Here is a 27230-nt window from a genome sequence, read left to right on the forward strand (position 1 = left end):
AAAAAAAAAAAAAACGAACACAAGATTCAGGGGGTGTGGATGGATCTAGATCCAACTCCTCCCACCTTACATATAACGAAACCTAACCGTCTCCACCCCCTGAGCCCTAAACCCACCCATCTCCACCCCCTAGATGTGGATCCAACCCTGCCCCCTGGATCTTTGTTCTGCAGTGAGGGGCTACTGAGAAAGTAGGGACATTGGATAATTTTTGGTCCTCCTTTTTTGATTTCGTTTCATAAATAACTCACTTCATGAACCAAAATAATTTTTCAAATGCTTTACATCTCCCTTTTATGAATACATAAGTCATTTCAAAAACTGTGATTGATTTTCAAAATTGTATGATGTCCAGAAGGTACTGTAGATGTAAAGTCATATCAGCGCCATCTAGTGTTACCTGACTGAACTTCAGGTCATTAAAACGAGTTATTTTTCTTGAATTAATGATTTATGATAACACCTCCATTCCTCTTGGTTCAGCCATCAAAGCTGTATATAAATAAACAATAAATTATCACCGATTTATTCATCTGTTAATATGCTTTCAAATTTCAGAAATGCAGAATTAGCTATATTATCTTTTAAAAAGTAGTAAAGTCGTGACGTATTGTCAAGTATGGTGACCCATACTCGAAATTGGTGCTCTGCGTTTAACCCATCCAAGTGCACACACACAGCAGTGAGTAGTGAACAAATCCACACACACACACACACACACACACACCGTGAACACACACCCGGAGCAGTGGGCAGCCATGCTGCAGCGCCCGGGGAGCAATTGGGGGTTCGGTGCCTTGCTCAAGGGCACTTCAGTCGTGGTATTGAGGGTGGAGAGAGCGCTGGACATTCCCTCCCCCCACCTACAATTCCTGCCGGCCGGGGGCTCGAACTCGCAACCTTTCGATTACTAGTCCGACTCTCTAACCATTAGGCCACGACTTCCCCTTATGAATGAATCTACAGCTCTGGGAGAGTGTGCTTAAATGGAGCATACCATTTAAGAGCAATATGGGTGGCTGGGACATTTGTTCCATCTGGATTTATGTGAGTGAAGTTCAAATAAAATGAGAAACAAATTGCATGTAAAGTATCCTGTAATATTTAGTGTAATTATATTTTCCATTATATAGCAATCTCCAGGAGAAGGATTGGACATTCTGGATATAGACACTTTCAAGAAATTCAGTTGGACTATCGCCACTGAAAATAATGAAGAAAATAAAATAAAAATAACAAAAAAAAAACATTTAAAACAATTCAAATAATAATACAATTAAATGGACACAATGCTATAAATCAGACAATAAAATATATCAGTATTTTACTTAAAGGAAGGCCTAATATCTTACTTAGCAAAAAAAAAAAGAAAAAAAAAGGCTTTTGTTGTTTTAAAACTGTTCCGACCCATGCAGTGTCTTCAGTCATTGATAGAAAATAGGAATTAAATGTTTTTAGTTGTATTATATATTTGTACTATAATAACGGCCTATAAATAGACCAAATCATGTTTATATTTATATCTAGAACCTCTGCACATGTTTCTGTGGTGTTTGTGTGTAAGGGTGAGAGGAAATATCATTTACCTGATATGAAATCAATGGAAGTCTAAAGACTTTGGCAAGCAAACATCCCTGTGTGTAGGTGTGTGTGTTGTGGGTGTGCAGGTTTGACTATACTTGTTAGGTCCAAAAATGTCCTCACTAAAAGTGAAACCTGTTGAACACCGACTGGTGAGCCTGACCTTAAAAGGGCCTTGCTATTTAAATCTAGTGTTTTGCGCATGTTTCTGTGAGGGTTATGTTTAGGGGTTGGGTTAGGCAATAGAAAATATCCTTAACCTGATAAAAAAATAAAACTAAGTCTACGAGATGTCCTAACTAATATAGTGAAACATGCGTGTATGTGAGTGTGACTGAGTGAGAGAGAGAGTGAGAGAGAGAGAGAGAGAGAGAGAGATGGCGCTGTGTTCAGTGGTCTCACAGCCACAGTGTGAGGAAACTTCGCTAAGCAACTTCAATAAGACTTTCTGCTCTCTAACAGCACACGGATTACCCCGCCGCCTATGAGGATGTGACTCCAAACGGTTGCTCAGTGTGCTTTTCTAGACTGTTATACGGACACACAAATCTAAAATCCCCGGAGCCAGTAAGTTTGTGGAGTAGGCGAGTTTTTCCGCGGGATCGATGGCGCTACATATGTGAGAAAACGCACAAAGAATGTTACTGGGTTTGAAATCACGCTGCTTGTGATTCTGACGCTATTACGCATGGAAATATGAACGACCCGGAGCTCACGCCGATCTCCAAGGCGCAGCAGCGAATGGCTTCGGCTTTACCCGGGGAGATGAGCCTTCTGTCCGGCAGCGTGTGCAGACCCGAGCGCAACGGGATCTTCTTCATCCACTGCTTCATCTGTGGGAGCGGGGTAACCCCGGGGAAAGAGCTGAGCCTACAAGTAAAATACCAACGAGAAAAGGATGACCCGTTTTTCCCTTTCCTGCAAGGCCAGGACCCGGCTCCTGGCGCTCCGGAGATCGGTCCGGATGGGGACGCTCTGGTGTGCGCTGTGTGCCACTGCTTCCTGCGCGAACAGTGGAACTCATTCGAGCGCAACAGGACGCCGATTGAGAAGCGCATGTACTGGCTCAAGAGACCATACCAGTGCGACTTACGGAACATTACATACGATCTGGAGCGAAGAATGAGTGTTAGCAATTACGACGCCAATGAGTCGGACATTTCCTCATTCTCTGATAATGACCTGTCCGAGCAGGACTTGGACATGTCAGCGTGTGTAATGAATAGCAATAATGCCACAGGTTTCCGTGCGTCTAATAAAGCATCAAGAGAAGGCAGTAGAAAGAACGCAGTTAGTGTTAAGAGCAGTCCCGAGTCAGTGCCATATCCGACCAGAGTTTACACAGGTCAGGACGTACCGAAATCAGATCGGCGTGCGACTAAAATCATCAATCACACATCGTATTCATCCGTGTCCATGGCTCTCCAGCAGTATGACAGTTTATCAGTGCGCGCACCGCTGCAGGATAACGGCATCATTACGTGCGATAAGCAGTGGATACATGCGTCCACCGGTGATTCGGACAGCTGCGATATCAACATCACCAGCGATGACGAGAGAGAGCACTCAGCATCATCTCACTTAGATGTAGAGAGGAGCCAAGCAGCCAAATGTCGCTCCAGTTTGTCTTCCGATGAATGTGCCTGTTATATTTGTGGAAGCAGGCTTCCAGCAGGAGGCGGCTTTAGGGTGTTTGTGCAAAAGCAAGAGAGAACCAGTGAACCATTCTTCCCTTTTCTGTGGCTCCATACCCCTCCACCTGGTGCGGTTCCCCTTAGCCTGGGTGGGTACACTCTGGTGTGTACCACTTGCCACTCCTCCCTCATGCAGCAGTGGCAAGGGTTCGAGCTTGCGGATGTTCCTGTTCTCCAGCGACTCTATGTGGTTCCCCTCAACACGGGTGCTGCAACCCCTCTTTCTCCACCTGCCATGAATGATTGTGGGGATGGACTACCAAAAATCCATCCACTCCCCTCCATGCCACAGAATCGCAGGGAGGCCTGTTACCTATGTGGAGAGGACTGCGGTCGAGAGGTCAGGTTGGCATACACTCATGTTGGTGCAAGTAAGGCCCGTAGTGCAATGTATTTTCCATTCATAAATCTGCTACCATGCCCTCCAAATGCTCAGAGAATGCGGAATGGAAGGGTACACTGCTGTGTCACGTGTCACAGCATCATGGAAGGGATCTGGGCAGAGTACCGCCTCTGTCTAAGCGAGGAGCTCATTACTTCCGTCACCACGTTCCTTGAGAGATACCACCTGGCCATGGGAAGAGGAGGAGTCTTGGTATCCCCCCCCAGAGGACCCTTGTCGACCCCTTCTCAGACTGCCACAACAACTGCAAGCCACACCTCCATCTGTTACTTGTGTGGGGAGGAGCTGTCTGGTGGAACCGAGTATCAACTTCATGTTAACCCTCCAGGGCGTTGTGGGGAGAGAGAACCCTTTTTTCCATTTCTAACTGTCCACCCTCCCGCTCCCCGTGCCCGCCCTGCTGATGCCACGGGCCTTGTGTCTGCCTGTGCACTGTGCTATCATGACCTGCTGGGCCAGTGGACCCAACATGAGAGTCAGGGTTCAGAATCAGGCCCGTCCAGCAGCCCCTGGGCACGTCAGTATAACTGCAACACTTTCATCTGCTTCTTCTGCAGGAAAGAGAAGAAGAGACCTCTTGGACTGAAGGCAGTGTGTGTTGACCGCTTGCCTGTTTTCCTCTATGCTCCAAGGGTCAGCCAGACCCTGGTAATTGACAATGGCAAGCAGTTAACAATTGGCTCCTGTGTGGAATGTAAGTCCATGGTGCTGGCTGGGCAGAACATGAAGCCGGTTTGTGGAATCACACAAAACAAGGTAAGAATGTCATGGGCCAGACTGCTTTCCATTACAATCTTTAGACTCTAGTTTCATAGTCCAGGCAGTTACAAACAATTTTACATGTTTAGAAATTCATTATAACCTCAGCTTACTTTTTTTTCTCAATCAACCGGTAGAGGGTCTTTTAGAGTCTTCTGGGGTCTCAGTTAGTACAGTTTATTAGGCAGCTTTGGCTGGAGATGTTTCTGGGCCAGCATGCAAAAGTTCATCTGATGCACTGATGAGTGAGTAAGCCAAGTGTTGAAATTTAAGTTTTATGGCAGGCTGCTGTTCTTTCTAGCAAGTGGGGTGGCCATAACAGGCAGGGGGTAGATAAAGTATGGAGCCTGTTGCATTAAAGAAATAAACATTTTGTAGACAGTCTAGTGGTTGTAAGCTCTGTTTAAAAACATTCTTCCCAGTGGCCAACTCAAGCTTTTGTTGGTCTCCTGGTGTGTGTGTGTGTTAGTTTTTGTGTGTATTTTGAGGATGTTGAGGAACACTGTGTGTGTTGTAAAGAGCTGTATTCACATATTGTCAATCTTAATGTCCAAGTAGGTGTTTAGTTTGTGTTTTGCACAAAAGCATCTCTTCTCAAATCTTTATATGAAGCTACCTGTATGTATGGCTTTTTTTACTGCAGGGCTCCAGACTTACATATGAGAGTGGTGCCAACAAGTTTTACAGTTGGTGGCATCAGCATTTTATTTGCACTCATGGGGATGGGGAGACTAATACTAAATGACACAAATTAAAGTTGCCAATAATATTATATATTTTGTCTTATTTAAATGCACATTTGGCACCTTTGCCCTTTTGAAAATATATATATAATTCTTCCACAGTATTCATATTTTTAACAGGTTGTAGACCATTATAGCTACAGATAAAACCTTGTATGGCTCCTCACTACCATGTTGTTTGTAGAATCTATATTTTCTAACTATTTGGTCTCTATAAAATAGGTATTTCTTATGAAAAATAAACTTCCATTTACTATATACATGACTATATTAATAGCAGCATAGTTATACCACATTCCTGCCAAAATGCCATGGTAAATACAGTTTACTACAGTAAATACATTGTAAATGTTTTCAAGGATAGTGATTTGTGGATTGAAAACTTGTGTGTACATGACGCAATGATTTCTCCTGTTTTCTTGTGTTCATTGCTGTTGAGAATGTTGAGCCTGTTTCATCTGGTTTGCAATTAGTTTCAATCACGAGGCAAAATTTGTCAGATTTTCAGTGCTGAATTAAAGCTCTACTCACTGGATCTAAATTATGCCATGTAGTCAAGATCGTTCTGAGAATAAATGCACCTGCTCTGAGCTGGTAAATACTCCTTTTCTTATTTCCTTTTTGGAATGTAACATTCATTTTTTTATTTCATATGCAAAATAAATGAAAGCGCATAGTCTAATCATACAGTTGACCAACTTTATAGATGCTCCAGTGTGACCTAACAAAATTTTGCCACAACAAAAGGTAGCAAAATGGACCATTTAGTCTGAAGCCCTGCTACTGTATGAAAGATGACCCTGTTTTGCTTTCGTTTACCTTGCTCCTTGTTTCTCATGATATACTCTCGTGCTTCCTGGCATACAGGAAGCTATTCTCTGAAAGTTGTATGCAGATGCTCTGAGCTAGGCATGGATAGCAAATAGCTCTGGTTGTGGCAGTCATATAAAGGGAAGTGTGTGTGCACACTGGTCAACATATTTTAGGAATAATGTAAAGCAAGTTATTGTTTGTTGTTGTATTGCATTTACATTTACATTTAGTCATTTAGCAGACACGTTTATCCAAAGTGGCAATTTAAATGAACGAGCAAATTTCCAATAAAAAATTTAATCTTTCTTAATATATACAATCAGGGTTTGAAATGAAACCTGCCAACCTGCCAAATGCGGGTGAAAATCAACCATAGGAGGTAAAACATAACTCAATAGTCAGTTTGGATAATAAATGATCTAATAAATTATACAAACTAACATTAGCAAAACAAAGCATAAAGAGGGTCGCATACTAAATGAGAAGCCCCATTTCTTTTCAATTTAAAGCTGTAAGTGTTCTGTATTTGACGACACCATTTGGCATATGTTAGTGGTGCCCAAATATGTCTCCAGAGGCTGTTAAAATATCTGACGTGCCATTCTCATAGTTTTCCATTTAATTACATTACCAATAAAATATTTGTATGTATTCACTTCACCTTAGGTTGGAAAACTGTATATTTTATATTTGTATTGTATAAAACTGTATATTCTTTTTTTGTTTTGTTTTGTTTTCTCTATTATCTTTTTTTGGGGCTATGCTTCATAAAAATATAGATTGTCTTTGATCTTTCCGTTTGCACTATTTTTTTCAAACACCTAAATTCAATCTCATTTCAATTTTTGTTCATTCTAAAAGTGAATTTTTCTCCCCTGTATACAGTAATGACTAGAATGTGTCCATTGTGTGTTGTGATGTCTGTAAGATGTCTCAGGTGCTTCTTGTCTGGTGTTTGATTGGAGCCATGGGAGATGAGGCCACTTTTTAATTGATATGAATGAAGGAGACTGAGAGGCCTCCAAACACTGAATTCATTACTCTCTTCACGTTCATACATTTGTACTTGAATGAATTTACCACTGAATATAATTTTGTCATTATTGCAGTGACAAAATTTTAGTACAAAGTTTGAATTTCAGTACGTCTACAAACTGCGCCTTGTATTGCCCTGGCACAAACTTTACATTGATCTACCGTATTTCTCACAGTATTTCAGTAGTTATGTTGAGTGTTTCATATTGTCATCATTCTTCAGAGGAATTATTACATTTTGGCAACATTGCACACAGCATGCAACTTTACACTATACGCTAAACTGTTTATTTAGTCAGAGATGATAGTTAAGGTGCAAAATTATGTTAATGTATGAATAATTTAACTATTTTCATCTGATGATGTTCATAAATGTACTGCACAAACTTGCACATTTGTCTAATTTTCTCATTAAAATATCTAAAAATCCATAATTGAAAAGATAAACGTAATTCTTTTGAAAGAATTTTAAAGAATTATTTGTATTGCAAGTGTATTTTTCTTTATGTACAGGCAGATTTGTTGTATTAAGTATAGAGCTTGAAGAAGGTCCGCACACTCTCAAACATCAAAAAGAATCACAAGCGAGATGATAACATTTAGAGCAATTTACTGAATAAAAACAAGGCAAACGTTTCGGTCACATGTTGACCTTTTTTAATGCCAAGCTGACGAGCTAAGAGCCATCTTGAAGGTGCGGTGAGTCTCTGGCTGCTTTTTTGTATTAAGTATAAACACATTAAACAACAAATAATAAGACTTATAAAAACACGTCTTAATGTCTTATGGAGTTTTATTGTACTTCTCAAATAAATTGATCTGGTTTTAAGAATATGTTTTACACAGTCAGAAATACTCTTTTGCTGTGAACTCTTTTGTCCTGACTCACATTGTAATACAGACATAAGGTGTATCATTTATTTGACATTTGTGGAAAAATCTCAGGTTTCAAATATCAAGTTTTAGCAAAACATCTAGTCCAGCAAAAAAATAAATTTCAGGTTTACAATTTTAAACTTTTAAACTAATGTTTTAGACTATTTTATTTTGGTCTCGTATGGTTGTAGGTTGTGGCCTCATATACATCCTCATAGGAATGTGGATATTGAAGTCCACTTATATCAAATTTTTTGCGTATTTTCTGAATACATTTTGGCTTGTCTAATTCTTATTTGATGCATTATTTATTAATAATGTTGTCATTCTTTCTGTCAATATTTCTGGTAATGCCTTCTCCACCTATTTGAATGAGTGGTGTAAGTGTCTTTTCCTGCTTGTGTTCAGATGAGTTACATCCTTTACAAGAGGACCACTGTTTGTGTGGCATGACTGAAGCTGAAAGATTTTTTTCAGCTGACAACTTGTCACTTAGTGTGTATGATGTGAATTTAGCCATCGGTTGAGCATGCTTGGACTGGTTGACTGAGAGGTTTGCGATTGTAGCTCTGTGTAGCTTCGCTTTTTTTGTTGAATCTCTATCTTACTTTCACTCTCTGTTGTTCAAAGTGATAATATATAACTTAATTCCCACCATATTTCAGGTATTATCTATGAAACTAATCTAGCTTTTTAAAACCCAGAACCAAAAACGCATTTCCAGATAGCAAAATTTGTCTGGCCCACCTCTGGGCCACAACCTTGCTTAACTTCTCGCCCAACCGACTCAAACAATTTCATCTGGCCCAGATGCGGCCTATGCCCTGTAAAATGACTCTTATTTATTGATGTGGCCCAGATCTGGCCCGCATACTGTAGTGACTTATATTATTTTATGTGGCCCAGGTCTGACCCAGACACTTTAAGGCAGATCCGGCTGAGACTCGGCTTGGTCCCCGGGCCAAATATGGCCCAGAAACTGCTAAATGTAATTCAGCAGTGAAACACACATAAAACCATTTGAAAACATTAAAAAGGCTTTAATTATAAAATTACCAAATACTTTAATATACATATATATTAACACTGAACAAATGCACTACAGTATAAACATTAACACACTTTTTAAACCACAAAGTAACAAGTAAATTATATTAACTGTGCATTATATATATATAAAAAAACATTGTGTCATAGTTCAGTTCTTATCAAATGGCGTCAGTGCAGTCAAGTCAATCATATTGCTGAATAATAGGTGTCTTCAACTAAGCAAGACAAAAGGCAACAGTGACAAGGAACCCAAACAAGACCAGGCTCAGTCAGGAAACCAGTTCTCCTCTGGCCAAATGAATGAATGTGGTGTGATTATTCCAGGCTGCATCACAAGTCAGATTGTGGATTGATATCATTCAGAATATTTCATCCAGCTTGAAGAAACATCATGCTAGCAGGTGAAGCTGGTAAAAAGGGTCTGTGCAGAGGGCTAGTCTGGTTCTCGTAGTCTTTTCTGAGGATCTGTGCTGGGGCCATCATTGACAGGGATCTGTCATCTAGTTGACATGGTCTCCGCTGACATTCAGGGATGTGTTGAGGTTGTTCCTGGGTGCAGGTCCACCGTCTGGTCTGGTCTGGATACAGACTGGATCAGATGATTACTGTAACCTAGGAATAAGGGTAAGACAGTATATAAGCGACTAATATAAGCATTGATGTCATTCTTCTTACAAATTAACAAGTACATTAGATATTATGGGAAGTGTTGCCAAGTATTGCTGCTTTTAACCTAATTGGTGCAGCATAAAGATCCTTTTAGGGACTTGAATAATAGAAATGTGATAGTGTGTCATGTGTATGAAAGGTAAAAGAGATGGGACTTTTAAACTCACAGAGTGTGTCTGCCTCCCGAAGTCCGCCCTTTTGATCTGCCAGCTGGAGCCACCTCTTCATAGTCCCCTTGACGTCCATTTCCGCAGCATTAACTTAAAAGGTTTTCCAAATTGCAGCCTTGAAATATATGTATAAATATATATGGTAAGGTAATTATTAAATCTTAAGCATTACAGTTTTTTACAAACATTAGGACCAGACCCAGAATTCGCACCTCATATGTTTGATGAATGGTCTTGCATAAGTTCATGCAGCAGCACAGAATTTCTGAAAAGAAAAAAAAAAAATTATATATATAAATTATATAAAAATATAGATTACATATATAAAGTGTTCAGATTAAACTTTTAAATTTGTTTGCTCATAATAATCCCCACCACAGTAAAATAAGTATGACTTTAATTAAATCATACGGAATATATATGCTTCAAAAATTTTCATTCACTCCAAAATTTTAACCTGCTCTAGCACAGCAGACAGATTCGGCCTCCATTCAAGAACAAAAGATAATGCACTTACATTGTACGGCTTTCTCTTACGTATCTATAGTGTTTTTCTGTGTCAGAGCTTCCCACACAGCAGTGTTACCACAAAATAAATATCATTATTAATTTCAGATTGCACATATTTAATTAACTTAGCAGGTGTAATGCTCCAAAAGCATGCTCAGTTTGATTCACAAACAAATGACTCATTTGAATGGTTAAGTGATTCAAATCACCACCCGTATAGATATTTATGGCGCCACCAGCGGAGTCCGACTCCTATGATTCAATAGCAATCACTTGTTTAAATAGACAAATCGAATGAATTCTAGCAAACAAAATAGAATTTAACTCATTAAAATTTAATTAGCTAACATTATAGTGCACTGGATACAGCTCATCAGTTTTTTTATATAAAAAAATTACATATTGTTTTTCTAAAGAGACCGCGCCTAACAGTTAGGCCTGTACTCATCAACACTCAATATATCTGGGACCGAATAGTTTTTCTGACGTTATGTTATCATCCAAACCTCCTAATAGAAAACTATACTCTTTGTGACATCAGTACAACACAAGATTGAACATTAAATAAACATAAAATTACCTTTTTGCAGCTAAAGTATTCCTCTTGAGAACTGTACCCGCTGAAATCTCCTCAAGATTAACTGCCAAATCTTTCTCTCAGGCGGCTGATCTCCTTCATTCTAGCAGCGGCCTGCCGGTGACAAAACCAACTCAGGCCGAAGGTAGATACACACAACTACACCGAGTGCGGACCTGCCACACGTACAACAGCTTTCAGCAGAAGTGTTTTGTAGAGTCGGCGTGGCTCTGGCCCATTATCTTCTCACCGATGTCGAGACTGAGCCGACAGTGCCGCATTTCAGCCAGAATCGGCCAGAGTGTTGCTATCTGGGTTTCTATTCGCGCCTAATATTGTTTTCTTTTTACTGTTTCATTTCTCTCTCACTCCGTTTTTCACGAGTTCATCAAACAACAGTGGTAAGTGAATCATTCATCAATCATGAGTAATGGCTTCTCCTTGCATCGTCACTTGCACAGTTTATCTGTCTCTGTCAGCAGCGAGGGTTTCACATGTGATAAAGTGAAAGTGACGTATCATACGGCCAAGTATGGTGACCCATACTCGGAATTCGTGCTCTGCATTTATTCCATCCGAAGTGCACACACACAGCAGTGAACACACACACACCGTGCACACACACAGCAGTGAACACACACACACCGTGAACACACACCCGGAGCAGTGGGCAGCCATTTATGCTGCGGCACCCGGGGAGCAGTTGGGGGTTCGGTGCCTTGCTCAAGGGCACCTCAGTCGTGATATTGAGGGTGGAGAGAGTGCTGGACATTCACTCCCCCCACCTACAATCCCTGCCGGCCCGAGACTCGAACCCACAACCTTTGGATTACGAGTCCGAATCTCTAACCATTAGGCCACAACTTTCCTGCATGCAGGGAAATTAGTTAGGCTGACAGAGAAGATTTCCGAATTAGAGACACGCATCCAAACTTTAGTTGAGGACAGTTTGAACGTGAGGGCTGTAGATACTGCTTTGGATGCGACTAGGTCAGGGAGTCCTGTACATTGTTCGGTTCCGGCATTAGAGCCCATGCAGCAGGGCAACTGGGTGACTGTGATGTGGCATAGTCGCGGGTCAAAACACCGCTCTTCCGTTCCGATCAAAACATCAAACAGGTTCTCTCCACTCAGTGACGGACCCACTGAGAAACCTGATGAAAGTGCTCTAGTTATTGGTGATTCTATTGTATGTAATGTGAAAATAGAGACACCAGCCACCATAGTCCAATGTTTACCGGGAGCCAGAGCACCTGACATCTTGGCAAATTTAAAAGTGCTGGCTAATGTTAATTTTAAATTCAGTAAGATTGTTATCCACGTCGGCGCTAATGATGTTCGACTTCGCTAGTCGGAGATCACTAAAAATAATGTTAAAGAGGTGTGTGAACTTGTAAGTACGATGTCAGACACTGTAATATGCTCTGGTCCACTCCCTGCTTACCGGTGTGATGAGATTCATAGCAAACTGTTGTCACTCAATGGCTGGATGTCTAAGTGGTGCCTGCACAATAACATAGGTTTTATAGACAATTGGAAGAATTTTTGGGGCAGACCTGACCTGTTGAAAAGAGATGGTCTTCATCCCTCCTGGGGTGGTGCCGCTCTTCTCTCTAGAAATATGGCACATAGTCTTAGAGTTCGTACTTGACTTACACTATCACATTTCTATAATTCAAATCCATTAAAGGATTGTTAGGCTGCATTAATTAGGTCAACTGGAACCGGGAACACTTCCCAAAACACCCGATGTACTTGTTACATCGTTAGAAGAATGGCATCTACGCTAATTTTAGTCTGTTTCTTTCTTTTTCCGAGGTCACCGTAGCCACCCAGATCCAGACTGTATCCAGATCAAATGGTGGATCAGCACCTAGAGATGGCCTCTACAGCCCTGAACATCAGCGGACACCAGGAAAACTAGATGAGCCACACAGAGTGATCCCCAGTGAAGGCCCTGTCTCCTAGACGGCCATCGGGACAAGACCACAGGAACCAGATGAGTCCTTTGCACAATCTGACTCTGCTTTAGACTAGATTTAAACTGCTGATTTTGTCTGGCCAGAGGAGAATGACACTATTTCGACACACTATTTCCCCGTCTAAATACTATAAAGCTGATATAAAGCAACCCAGCATTATATCAAGCTGATGTAAAGCTGCTTTGACACAATTTGCTTTGTTAAAAGCGCTATACAAATAATAGTGACTTGACTTGGTTGCTTGCCGTACAAATTTTGTAGCCTTTTGTAGCCTCATGAACTCGCCGTCTGTGCATGTACCTGAAATTGATTGCGCTGTTTAGTGGGTCCTCTAGGTGGCAACACTCAAAATTGGGCATTCGCTTTTAACAACTACTCAAAGAGGCAGATGGAAAAGGTTCATAAAAACAACAGAAGATAAAGGTGAGACATTGGGTGCTTCTCAAGCGGAAGGCTGCATCCTAGTCAGAAAGCATCTTTCCTAGTCCAGTCCTTAGGCCTCAAAGCTAGAGTCCTGCTCAGCATTAAATGCTAGAATGAGATGCTCTAGTAAATTCACATGGCTACATCATAAATGTACAAAAATACTATTAAATACACAAAAATACTATTAAAATTATAATTTGAGGAATACTTTATATTTAAAATCTTTATATTTAACTAACTTTCTATTAATGCAATGCATATTGTCAGTACACTGTTTAGCATTTTGTGATGAATTTACAACAAATCATCAGAAAGCAAATGCCTTCATCTCTAAAATCATCTTTATTTGTCTTGCATTACAAAATGAGATTGGATGACCTCTGTGCCGGACCATTTTTAGCAAATTATTTTCTGATTGAGAAGCACATATTATTAGGCTTTAAGAGCATGTAAACTGGGTCAATACATGTAAACTGGCTGCTACTACTAATCTTGACAGGAATACAAGTGTTTAATCATGATAGAGATAACAATGGTGTAAGTTTTGGTGGTATGACTAATCATTGTGTAACACTCCACTTTATAAACGATGGAGCTTAAACCAAATAAAGAGAACGATTTTCACACTTAAGCAGTTCAAAAAATAACTACAAACACGAGACAAATATCCATCAATAGACACAAGTGTATTAACAAGACAACAGTGTACATACAAATAAACAACGTCAAGAAATCACAATCGAAAAATGTTTGCGTGTGCGTATGTGTGTATAGAGTCAGTACAGCGCGGAAGAATGAATAGCAATAAGATCAGTCTCACCGGTGAGACTAAGTCCGAGAGCAGTATCTTTGTAGTATTTCCAACTGTTTATCAAGAAGTTGAATGGCCTTCTCCGACTGTACGTATACTATTTCAATTATACATCTTTATTTATAAAGTGCGTAAAAACTTACCTTTTTAAAAAGTCCTTTAGTGGCCCTTCTTGAACATCCGTTGGTTTCACAAACGATTGATGATTTTTAAATTTTTTAAAGTTTTAAATTTTTGTGTTATTTTTGTGCTTAAATTGTATTAATCTGTAGCACTTTGAGATTTTATTTAAATGTAAAGTGCGCTATAAATAAAATGTATTATTATTATTATTATTATTATTATTTATAAAGCATTAATTGGTTTACATCTTGAAACATATATAAAATTTCAATTAAATCTGTACTTTAACCTGTCTATAATGTCATAATAGTATGTGCCTTAGTCCCTTGGACTACATTTTTTTCACATTGCATAATTTTTTACTTCCATAAATTTTGCATTTGAAAGGGAAATGCCTACAAAATCAAATGCATATACAATACGTCTGTTTCTGGAATCATTCATTAATTTATCAGTTTACCTACAGAATTGCTGGACTGACAGTGGCAAATGAAATATAAAGTTAAATAGCACCTACTTGGTCACTTGAACGAATCAGCAAGAATGAGTTCTCCCTCAAATCTGAGTATTGTGTTTAAAGGTGTGTTAAGTTAGAAGTGCAAAAGGTGTGAGCGAATAAAAGTAAAACTTTGATCTTTGATAACTGATGATAGATTTATTAACAAGAAAGAAATAAATGAATAGAAAAGCAAACCAAAGAGCTGTTCTCTGTCATCCTCCTCCTCCCTCCACTGTCAAAAAGAAAAGATACAAAAAAAAGATACAAAATCTGTCACTGCATCAGTGCCCTTTCAAAAGGTACTAATTTGTACTCCTTAGGTATTAATATGTGCCTCTATGGCAGGGTTTCTCAATTAGTTTTCACCGAGGGCCGAATTCTGCCAACAATACCAAGCCATGGGCCACTGCCCTATATATACAGTATATATATATATATATATATATATATACACATACATACAGTATATATATACTCCGCCCACTACCATGTTCGAGTTCGAGCCCGCCATTTGCCGAACTTTTTTTTCTCCCTTTTCAAATCTCATATTGCATCAGAAAGGCATTTATTTTAAATAAAACTGAAGGAAATAATCAAAAAGTTGAAAATAAAGTATCGGGTAGGGTTAGGGTAGGTGTAGGGAGGGCTTGTCCCAATGAGGTGGCATCCATTTAATAATTTGAATTAAAACTATAATTTATACTCAATACGTACTGTTTTATAATGTACTACAATACTGAGGTGCAGATAATTGCCACTATTTGCAATAAAAGAAAATCTTGCTATTTTAACGTGTAAATAGAATCTATAGCTATTTGCACTTAGTGTAAATAGCATATCTTTAAAGTATCTTTTCCATGTAATTTTTGTCCTAACCACCCACGACAGCTACACGTGGCAATAAGCGACACGGAAATCTGTTTTGATTTTCTGCGATGTCGCGGCAGGAACATACAAAATACGACAGTGATAATCTCAGGACTCAGGACAGGTAATGATTATGTGCTTTATTCAATGTTAAAAGTGTCTAATGTGAGTTTGAATATTATTTTGTGTGAGGTTTATAGCCATAGTGAAAGCAAATCTTGAAAATAAATTAAAGCAAACTTACGTTAAAACTGAATTCACTGCGAACCAACATCCATAACAAAGATGTATCGCTCGCTCACTCACTCACTCAAAACTGTTCAGTGCATTCACATTTGAATCATCTATTTTCCGTGTCCACTTTTATTTACTTCACACATGTTTTTGCTGTCACATCGTATCTACACTGGACGTGACAAAGCATTACAAATCATTTGAACTTTGTGTCAGTACGTCAAAAATAGAACGAGTCAGCAGTTTTCTGTTGGAGATTTGGCTCGCAGCGTTGCGCCCCATCCAGTGTAGACAGCATTACTGATTATAAGAAGTTCTAATGTATTTTGTTGCGTCGCGCTGCTCGCATCCGGTGTATACACGATGTAAGTTAGTCTAATGTCACTTTCTGATGCTGCATTTGAATTTTCATGCCACATTATTTGAAATTAGCGCGGGCGGTGGGCCAAACATTTTTCCCTCGCGGGCCACATGGCCTGCAGACCGCCTATTGTGGAACCCTGCTCTAAGTTATTGATATGCATCTTTTAGGGGTATCACACTGTTTGTGCAGCAGCAGCAGTATATGTTGCAGCAAGTCTATGTATGTCTTAGCAGCAGCAAGCCTTTAGCATATTGTTGTTTGTTGATTGTTTCATGGAACACGTGGAAATACATTCTTCCGATATGTTTTCTCCACTGTATTTTTATAGTCTGTGATCTCCATATGTGAATATTATGTGTAGTGGATAGTCAGTAGTACAGCTCTGAGTATTCATATGGCAGAGGTCACCTATGGTCAGATGGTGGCCTTGCAAGAAAAAAAAAACAGATGTACAGCGTGTGGTCATCTGAGCTGTGAGAGATTTTTGAGTTGTGGTAGCATGGTAGTGATTATGGTTGAGCAGGTGTTAGAGTGCTGGATATAATGTCAGGACAAACATCTGACATTATGATGTTTGTATGAGAGGGAGAAAGTGCACATGTAAAAGTTTGATAGAGAGAAACATTTCAAAGACAGCAGCTGTTGCATACAGCCTTTCAAGCCAAAATCACGAGTGAGACTACGCAATAGAGAGAAAGTGGATCTATCTCCCAGAGTTCTAGCATCTTTTTATGATTGAACATGCACATCAAACACTGTCATTGGATTTCAGATTAAATGCTGTCAGATATGAGTATAATTCACACTAGCACCCATCAGAATTTAGAAGAGCACTTTCAGGGTATGAAAAGTTTGCTTCAGACAGCAGGTTGGTAAGGCGCAAGGCGGCTGGTCTTTATTGGTTGTCTAGCAATACGGGTTTTTAAAGTTCCACAGAAGTGTCTTAAAAGTCACAATTATTCAGTGTTGACATAATTTCCTTTCAAATAGGATTGAGGTGGGACATATCAAGTGGTTTATACTCTTTTTTTAAAAATATATATATTTTTTTTGTTTGTTTATATCACAGCCCGGCAAAGCCAAATTTTACAGCTTGTGACAGCCACAGTTGTATTCAGCTTTATTCTATCTGTTTAAACGATTTAATAATATTTAATAATAATAAAGTCTTCACTGGCAAGTGTTGGGCAGAAAAGAACATTCGCTGTATATTTTCACATGTTGTCCAGACTTGTATGCAAGTGGTTCACAACATATTTTGAGTAATGGACCCTCATAATATCTCAAACAATCCTCATGGACCTCCCACCCACCTCTGATGTTGACATGTTTTTCTGTTGTCCATTTTTCTTAGCTTTACTGGTGTGTCAGGTTTCTCTTTAGGTCTCTATTTGGCAATATATTGCCCCAGAAATAATTATGAAAAATATTATTTTTTGAAATTTAAGACCATTTTATACCACTGGATAAAGTAGTAGGGGTGTAACGGTATACAAACATAATGGTTCGGTACGTACCTTGGTGTTGACGTTTGGTATGGTTTCGGTACAGCAGGGGCAAAATCTAAACATAAAATTGCTTTTTTTTTTTTTAAACATTGGTTTGCCTCAGCTTATGCTCTATAGAAAGCCCTTTTTATTAGCCTACTATAAGGTTACAATTAATAACAAAGCCCAAACTACTTACTATTTATTTTCAAATATAATAATCGCCACTGAACATGTAAATTGCACATAATGCAGTTTTTAAATTAACTGCTAAAGTATAAAATTTCTATTTGTTGTTGAAATATATTCATTTACACGGTGGCTGTCATAGCTTGTTTCATAACATTTATTTAAACATACATTCATTAAATAAACACATAAAATAAAGACATCACTAACAGGTGAAGTAAAATATAATGTGTATATAGACCAATATTTCGCAAAATGCTCTTCTCTGCACTTCATTTCGAACTAACGAACTGTAGACACTGATGAATTGCCTGAGGTAAATTAAATGCTACATGACATTTTGTTTACAAGCTGTTTTCCTGATTGAGGAACACTGATTGAATGATTACATGAGGCATGAGATGTTCATTCATGTTTATTTCACGTTAAAACTATAGTAAAGAGGAAGGGATGATTGCGCTCACTCGCACTCCGCACTGCCATTTGAACTGAGGCGTTTATACAGCGATCTGTCACACCACATCAGAGAGCATCAAAATGGCATTTATTGTTTGAATTTCCTGAAAAATGACACAATTCGAAACTTTGTTTCTTATCAAAAGTAACAATACAATGAAGTTTCACTTGTGCAGTGGTTAAAACAACATCTCTTACACATGCATACCGAACTGAAAGGCCCGTACAGAAAAGTTTCGGTACAAATACGTGTACCGTTACACCCCTACTATAGTGATATTTCAGAAGTATCAGCGCTGGGCTGTCAGTCATTTTTACGCCAACAGGTGGCGGCAATAGATTGAAATTATGAGTGAGTCCTAATTAAAAAAACATTCATTCAACTGACATGCTTAAAAACGCTGATTCATTCATGAATGAAAAAAGGTGTTGAAATTAATATAACTTGTGCCATTTCATAAGTCTCAATCGATGAGCAGCGTAACCCATGGATTACATTGAAGCTTAAGGTTCATAGAGATCAATGCCATTAATTCAGTGTACTGAACAGTGCTGACTTCAGTCATGTCAATCCCTTTAAACCGTGAAAAGATACTATGACAAAGATATTGCATTCATCTTCTGACAGCTGATGGCACCTGAATTTTTTCATGATTATATGACTTATCCTGAAAAAAGACAGGTAATCGCACATCCTCAATCCCCTGTCGCTGCCAGCTCTGTCTCTCTGTGTGTGTGTGTGTGTGTGTGTGTTTGTTTGTGTGGCGCTTCCTGAGCCCGCATCTGCCCCTTTCTCTTCCCCTGCCCCTGTGGGTCTTTGAGAAGAGATAAAATGCAGAAATGCTGTTTGTCTTTGGGTATGTCTAAAATAGTGCTGGTGTAATGGGAGCTCTATCAGGAACTGCTGCTGGAGTGACAGACTCTTTCTATGTTTAGACCTTAGCTCTGTGCTAATATTATCAGAAACACATCAGACCAACATGAAAGAGCATCACTGAGTCCAAGCAGGAATAGCTTTAGACTCTTATCCAGCAGGGCTAAGATTGTTATCCAACAGACAAAAAGTCCAGTTCTGAGAAAGGTTTGCATAAACCCATAGATTTCTGTTGTAAGTGCATGACTGTGTACACATTTATTTATTTAATTATTTATTTGTTTGTTTGTTTGAGACAAGTAAAACTTGTTCTTTGTAATTGGCGTATAACAATGGAGTTCAGCTCAAGTCAGAGCTGAACTCTGCAGGACATTGGCCCTCCACAACCATGACTGAACACCCATGGTTTGTATGTTACAGATACTGTATACCATATACAATTTCTGTTAAAAGCAGCTTGCAGAACTGTGTTGCATGACACTACAGAATAACAAGTTAATCACTTTATTTTTTATAGCACTTTATACAAAGACAATCATTTTAAAGCAGCTTCAGTGTTATACAGTAAAGTAACAGAATCAATGATACAAACTTCAAAAATGAAACAATCTAAATTCTGCTATAGCAAGATGATCATAGTGTAATTATTTAGCTTCAGTCAGTTCAGTGTTGTAGTTTAGTATGATAATAGTGCAAAGTTTGTTCATTATAAAACAAGTATTGTCATTCAACTCAAGTCAGTCCAGTTCAATAATAGTTTCAATAAATTAATCAATTATGAACAAATTCAGAAGACATTGTCATTAAGGCCCGGGAATACTTCTTTTTTTGTGTTCCGCCTAAACAGCTTTCAAAGTACAGTATAACTGCGAACGAGTATGGATGGCTGAATTCAACACATGCAGAGTACAATCTAGTGAACTCGTTCAAATTTATATAGTTCTTAGTAATGTGTTCATGCATGGGTCACCGTGCCGTAAGGTATGAAGGGATTAGTAAATGGCAACAGATGAGGGGTCAAAAGAGGTCAAGGATCACACAGGTGGTGATCAATGTGGCGACACTGTAGGGAAGGCCCATTTTGAATAGAAACAGTCAATTATTTTTGTCTGGAAACTGCCTATTTTGTCTGTGTTTAACAAAATGCCCTGTGAGTATCCAAAACTTAAATCCATGCTCCAGGAAACATTTATTTAATTCAATGTGCTTAAAGTTCAGCAAGCTTATGTTCACCTAGATTTTCAGGCTTGGAAATGAATGGCTTAATGACCCATGAGTTCTTGGATAAGTATTCATTAACATCAGCAAACTGGGGCTTTAATTCCTCTCTAAGTTAATTCATGTAACAGGAAAACTCTATGCGCAAAGACACACACATAGTGCCGCTAGTGTGTTTCAGTGGCAGAGGAAATTACTGTAACCGCCCTTGTGAAAGCAAATTCACTTAGGTCATCTTTTCACTGCATGATGTTTGACTCTTTCAGCTACTTGGTGGTCTCATTATGAAGCTTGAATATGCCAGCTATATATTTAGTTTTAATCCAGAATGTCTTGCACTGATAGTGCACGATTATAATGTTGCAGAAATTGCAGGATAGTTTTTCTTTTAATAAACACACAAGTGCTTTACCATGCAACATGTAGCACATCTGTGTGTAGCGGTAAATATTGGTGCACTTTATAATCATACAGCTGGGCAAAGAGTCAGTGATCTCCATCAACACACTGCACATAAAAGATGAGCATAGACCTCTCTGTCACTGTGGTCATTAAATCCAGTTTAACTGGTTTTGGCAGTCTTTTGTCATTTTATCAATCCTGTATTTAACAGTGTTGTTAGAGATAGGGACAAACTCAGACCAAGTCTCTCCAATATTTTAACTCTAAAGTTGTGTTTTTATTCATTTATTTTATTTTATTTTATTGAATGATAAGTGGAATTAATATACACAGCAAACATTTACACTTTTGCCATGTTTGCCACAATTAAATGCAAACTAGGGCCTTCAAAAATAGAGCAGATCTGTCATTTGTCACGCAGATCCAAGAAGTTTTTCCTCCTAATATAATGGGAGGGGAAACACTGTAACTGTTATTATGTTGTCACTATTGCTTTGTCTGTTATTACAGATTGTTTGATATGCACTGAGTATTTATGCATTTCTAACCTAAATCACAGCAGCATCCATCCAGGTGGATGCTGCACACTGGTGGTGGTTGAGGAGAGACCCCCACATGATTGTAAAGCGCTTTGGGTGTACGGCAATACACAATTAAGAACTATATAAATGCCTCATTCATTCATGAAGGATGTAGGCTGTCAAACATACACAACTGTTAGCCAATCATATCGGTGGGCGTTTACTTCCAAGTTTACAATCCACCACACCTATTCATACAGAGCGTTCCGATGAGGGCGGTCAAAAAAGAACAGAAAATAGCCAATTACTTATAAATTAAGATGTTTTTTTGATGTAAAAAGCTTGATGACATCATAATTGGACCTCAGAGAACAGTACAAAATAAAAAAGGCAGTTCATGACCCCTTTAAGTTGCTGAATACTTAATAGGTGTTGAAATGTAAATATGGGTGGTCATATGTGCTTATAGTTATGACATTAAAACAATGAACATTCCTGAATGAGTTTATATATATGGTCTGAATGTTTAAAATGAGATGTTCTGTCACCCCGCCACTCTTTCCTGATCTAGGAGCGTGACTGGTTCCTGGCCTCTGAGCACAGATCCTGCCCTGCCTGCCCAGGCTCTGAGATCTTTTCTCCCAGCTCCAGTGTAATTGTGTGAAACCCCCACTGAACATGCCAGTGGCAACACGCCCGGAAAATCTCTGTATTCTATGTCCTATCCTTGCTGAATGAAAGATGTGCCCTGTGATAAACACTCATTGGCCAGCAAATGGAGAACTCAGTTGTCTCATTTAAGCAAGGGCGTAGCTTTGGTTTGAACATTGGGGGGGGTTGAAGTGGACCCCGGGTCATGCTCCCTCTTAAGGTTTATTTATTTGTTTGTTTGCTTAAATGTTTATTTTTGTAAAATGGTCTTTTGTGCTATCCACCTCATATGCAAAGTTGGTTGATTGTGTAACTGCAATAAAGTAATAGGCTAGTTAACAAATACTTGTTTACATAGGATATAATATATATTATATTATTTAGACACTTAGGCTATAGTTTGACAGAATGTTCTAATTCAGCACGCCATGGGAAGTCAATCTAACTTAACGTTTTCTTTTATTGATATTGTTTATTTCTTACTCCTTAAAAGTTCATCAGGCTGTTAATGATTTAATCTGTGCCATCATTGGAATATCTGAAGGTTTCTCCATCACTCATCATTAGAACCCATTGGCTCTCAATTCTGACTTGTGCTTGCTCTTATGAAAAAGTACCATAGTTCTTAACTGTAGCATTTGTTATAATAAGGCTAGCCTATTAATCATTACCAGGCCAATAATTACCTTTTTTATTAATCTATATTGCATTTGTTAGGAGAAACAACAGTCTTTAGAAACAATAGCTACAACATGCCACAGTTGTAATATAAATCTTTAGGGAAAATCTATTCCCTTAACAGATTATCTATTATAAATTCTACAAATTAGACAAAATTTACCACACTAAATAAGCCCACAGTAAAATGTGATAAATTATAGTAAAGTTTTTTTTTTTATTATTATGCAAACATTAAGACAAATACAACACGTACATAACAAATAGAACCTTTACAGGAAGAACAAAACAACACGTCTTGTAAAGTTTCCCTTTCAAAGATAAATAGGTGCATACAGACGAATAGCTAATAATAACTTAAAGTAAAAAAAAAACAGAAAAAAAAAAAACTTATACATCATTGGTATTACCAAAACAATCATCATAATATTTAAAAAATCTATCACTTTTCTTGTTCTTAATCAACCTAAGAGATTTAAGGAAAGCATCAATTTCAAGTAAGAAATTTAGAAAAGAAGGCATCGATTTAGCAAATTTTGGTTTATGAATAAAAAATTTCCCAAACAAAATAAAAAAATTAACTATGTAATTCGCTGACATACTAGTTTTCCCTTTATAGTAACAAATTATATCCTTTAACTGTAAAAGACTGAAAGAATCAAGGTGTTTACCCATATAAAATAGCAAACTATTCCAAAAGTTTTGAGTCTTTATACATTGAAAAAATAAATGAATCAGTGTTTCATCCTCAATTCATCAAAATGAGCATGAATTGTCAACATGCATATATTTTGCCAAAGTATTGTTTACAGGATATATTTTATGAAGGATCTTGAAATGAAATTTTATTTGAAATGCAGTACTTATGAGGTAACAACCAGGCATCTTTCCAGTCTATTGACTCAATAAGAGAAGCCCAGTAAAATTTACCTCTAGGAACATTATATATTTTTTTTCTGTAGAATTTGTCGAATATGCTTATTATTAAATTTTTAGTTAAAAATACTAATTCCATTTAATGACAAATCAGGTTCTTTGGTGTCACTCTTACTATAACCTAAATGGCATTTTATAAGTTGAATTAAACCAGAAGGAATCGCTTTTAGGACAGCATTGTATTCTTTAAACGGTAAGGGGAAATTATGAGCTGACATAAATTGCTCATAAGTCAAAAAGTTAATTATAGTAAAGGTGGTCATGATCAGGGACGGATTATGACGCACCGGTGCCCTGGGCACGGACTGATTATAGGCCCCCCTCAGTTGAAATTGTGCAAATTTTTTCTTAAATTCAAATAGTAATGGATTTTATCTACACTAAGTGAAAATAGCAGTATTTTTTGCGATATGTTATTTACACTAAGTGCAAATAGCTATAGATTATAATTACACTGTTAAAATAGCAGGGTTTTCTGATATTTATACTACTTGTCGCAAAATAGTGGCAATTATCTGCACTTCAGTATTGTATTACATTATAAACCAGTATGCAATAATAACGTATTGAGTGTAAATTTTTTATAATTTTAATTCAAATTATTAAATGGATGCCATTTTATTGATACAATAAAGCCCTCCCAACACCTACCCGATATTTTATTTTCAACTTTTTGGTTATTTATATAATTTTTATTGACAATAAATGCTTTTACGATGTGATATGAGATTTGAAAAGGGAGAAAAAAAAGTTGTAAAAGGCAAAAGACGGGTTCGAACCCTAGTCAATCGCGTCAAAAAGCATGCGCTTTACCATCTGCGCCATTGGAGATTACCATTCATAGCCATTTTTTAGTGTAAATAGACACTCCGTTTACATTATCAATGAGCATTATCATTGGCAGAATTAAAGCAATCTCAAAAACTCCCATTAATCACTGAAGTTGCTTACATTGTCAAATTAATATCTTGCTTACATCGTATGAACTTGTTGTTTCTGATGAGAGAAATCGGCAGAGAGCAGAATTCATTCAGGGAGCTCTCACACTGAATAAAACAGCTGTTTCAGCGATGACTCATCTGAACGCCTCTTATAGGTCATTGTACTCATAAACTCAACAGTTGAGCGAACGCAGATTTTAATTTAGCAGCTGATGATGTGCCGCACTGAATGATCTAATCACACCGGTGTGATCGTTTATTAAATATAAAAAATAATAGTCGGCTATGTTTTTGTCTTTTGGAAGCTGCATTCAAAATCCAGTTACCTCAAATATCTGAGGGGAAATCGCGGTCTGGGAGTAGCGGTATTTCGGATGGGCCCCCCTCTGGTCCAGTGCCCTGGGCACGTGCATTAATCCGTCCCTGGTCATGAGTAGTTTAAAAATATTTTAATATTATGTTAGTGCTGGTGCAATATTATCTGTTCTCCTCTTTTCATCAGGCTTTTTAGTTTGTGCTTTTTTTAGATAATGTTCGACTTTCTCCATAGCATTTTAAAGTGGCAGTTTCTCAATAGAATTAAAATAGATCGCATATTTTACCATCAGCTTGGTGATAGGAATGGCTCGCGCAAATCTTCTCACACTTCTCGAGCACGCTGGTGCACACGCACAGAGTATAGGTTGATTCGCGCGCCGATCGTGCACAATTATTACATTTACATTTAGTCATTTGGCAGACGCTTTTATCCAAAGCGACTTACAATTGGGGAATACAAAAAGCGATTAATCTTGAAGAGGCAATCAGACAGAGGAAGTGCTCTTAACACCAAGTCTCAGTCATTGTTCAAATAAGTACAAGCTAGTAAGCGGAGAGAAAGATAGAGGGAAATTTTTTATTTTTTTTAAATTTTTAATTATTATTAGAACTGCGCTTCAGTCATGTCTTGCGATTCAAACAATTAATAAATAGCCTGATTGTAAGTTTCCATTAACCGTGGTATAAATATTGGGGGGGTTGAACTTCCTAGTTTTGGTTATCCCCCCCCCCCCCCCCCCCCACAAACTACGCCCCTGCATTTAAGTAACAACTTTCTCTCTGCTAAGAGAGAAATAAAAATAAACAGTAAATTGTTGACATAAAGTAAGAGTATAGACCTGTAAAATTTAGCATAGCTCGTATCATTTGCTAAAAGTATTTAAGTAAACATCTGCAAAGCAGGAGTCTTCATCTGCTCTCCATTTCTGTCTAGGAGAAACAATTGAGTTACAACAGATATTTGTGATTTTTCCCCTTGTGTGATGGTGAGGGTAAGGTCTCATAAGGAAATGCCAATGATGGAAGTTGTTTATTTTTACTCTTCCTCTTTCTCTGAAATGAGAGGGATTTTCCATCTTTTCCGCTCTGGCTCTATTTGTGTGCTGGCTCATTCCAGCCTTTCTCACCTTCGCTGAATCAGTCACGCAGTTCTGTTCGCTCAGCACGCAGTGTAACATAACTTATCCTGCTATGCTAGGTTTTGCCCCTGTGCGCAGCACAATACAGAGGGAGTCTTGATGCAACATACAGAAACAATTCTCATTTAATCATCTTTTTAAAATAATATTTTCAAGTTATATATTTATATATATATATATATATATATACACGAGGCTATGTAGTCTACATTTCACTTGCATGACAAAACACAAAATAAATATTAATATTTCCATTTAAATTTCACATATGTATTTGAGCAGAAAAATATACATCAAATAACACATTAAATTAAACGCGACATTTAGAAGTAAAAAGTTTGAAATAGTATTTTCTTGTAAAATATATCATGCATGTCAAATATCACATACCACCATGAGAATAGACCTTTTTTTATGCAAATCTTGGTATCAGCAGTCTAGCAATCATCCTTTCAAGCCTGTTTACACTTCCTAGCCCCATCTAGTTCTCTGTTTAGGCATCAGTTTCTAGAAATTGTAATGGAGCTTGGAACCATGAATTGTTAATGCAGTACCAAAGTATGGAAAATTAGTTATATTTTTGTCTGTTCTCACTCAAAGCCAATTAATTACATTGCTTCAGCAAACATGCATTATGCTACTATATTCATTTATAATTATTTATATATTTTGAAGCAACCCAAGATCTTATGCCAGATTATTATGCAGAGACAAATATAAGCCATTTGTAAGTTGATGTCATGAAAGAAAAGAAAAAAAGTAAACAGTGATGCATTGATCTGTTTGTTTGATCATCCTTATCAGTCAGACGCATGCACCTTTGGTTTGAGCTGGTCACAAATTTGCCAGGTCACTTTTGTCAAAAAGAAGCCATGATCCAAGTGTTCAACAGGGTTACCCCCATATAGTTCATTGGAGTTCCTTCTGGGACTCGATAGCTTGTCGGCTGTTGAATTATTTCCCCCTGATCTCTCAGTAATGACTTTGCTCCTCAGTGTACCAAATGTGACTATACTTCCATCTCTTATGCAATACAGTATATACTGTATCAGAAAGAGATTGAGGACTTTGATGGTGGCACTATTTTGTGGCCTTTATATGTTTGTATATAGATTATTTATTCAAAATTGGGTGTGTACATTGGATTTACATTTTGCATATGGCTATAATACTCTCTCTGGTTCAGTGCTTCTATATTCTATACGTTACAATGCAACTGCATGAGAGTAAGGCA

General features: G+C 38.0%; 1 protein-coding gene across 1 annotated transcript in view; it reads left to right on the top strand.

Moving 5' to 3' along the window:
- Positions 1-1941: 1941 nt before the first annotated feature.
- LOC306888557 (uncharacterized protein) overlaps positions 1942-27230 on the top strand; it is a 129494-nt gene continuing 104205 nt past the window's right edge. The window contains exon 1 of the mRNA XM_079446934.1: positions 1942-4434. Coding sequence (XP_079303060.1) covers positions 2278-4434 — 2157 coding nt within the window. The 5' untranslated portion in view covers positions 1942-2277. The remainder of the gene's footprint in view (positions 4435-27230) is intronic.

Source organism: Barbus barbus (genome assembly GCF_936440315.1).
Source record: "Barbus barbus genome assembly, chromosome: 22".
In the NCBI taxonomy this organism is placed as follows: domain Eukaryota; kingdom Metazoa; phylum Chordata; class Actinopteri; order Cypriniformes; family Cyprinidae; genus Barbus; species Barbus barbus.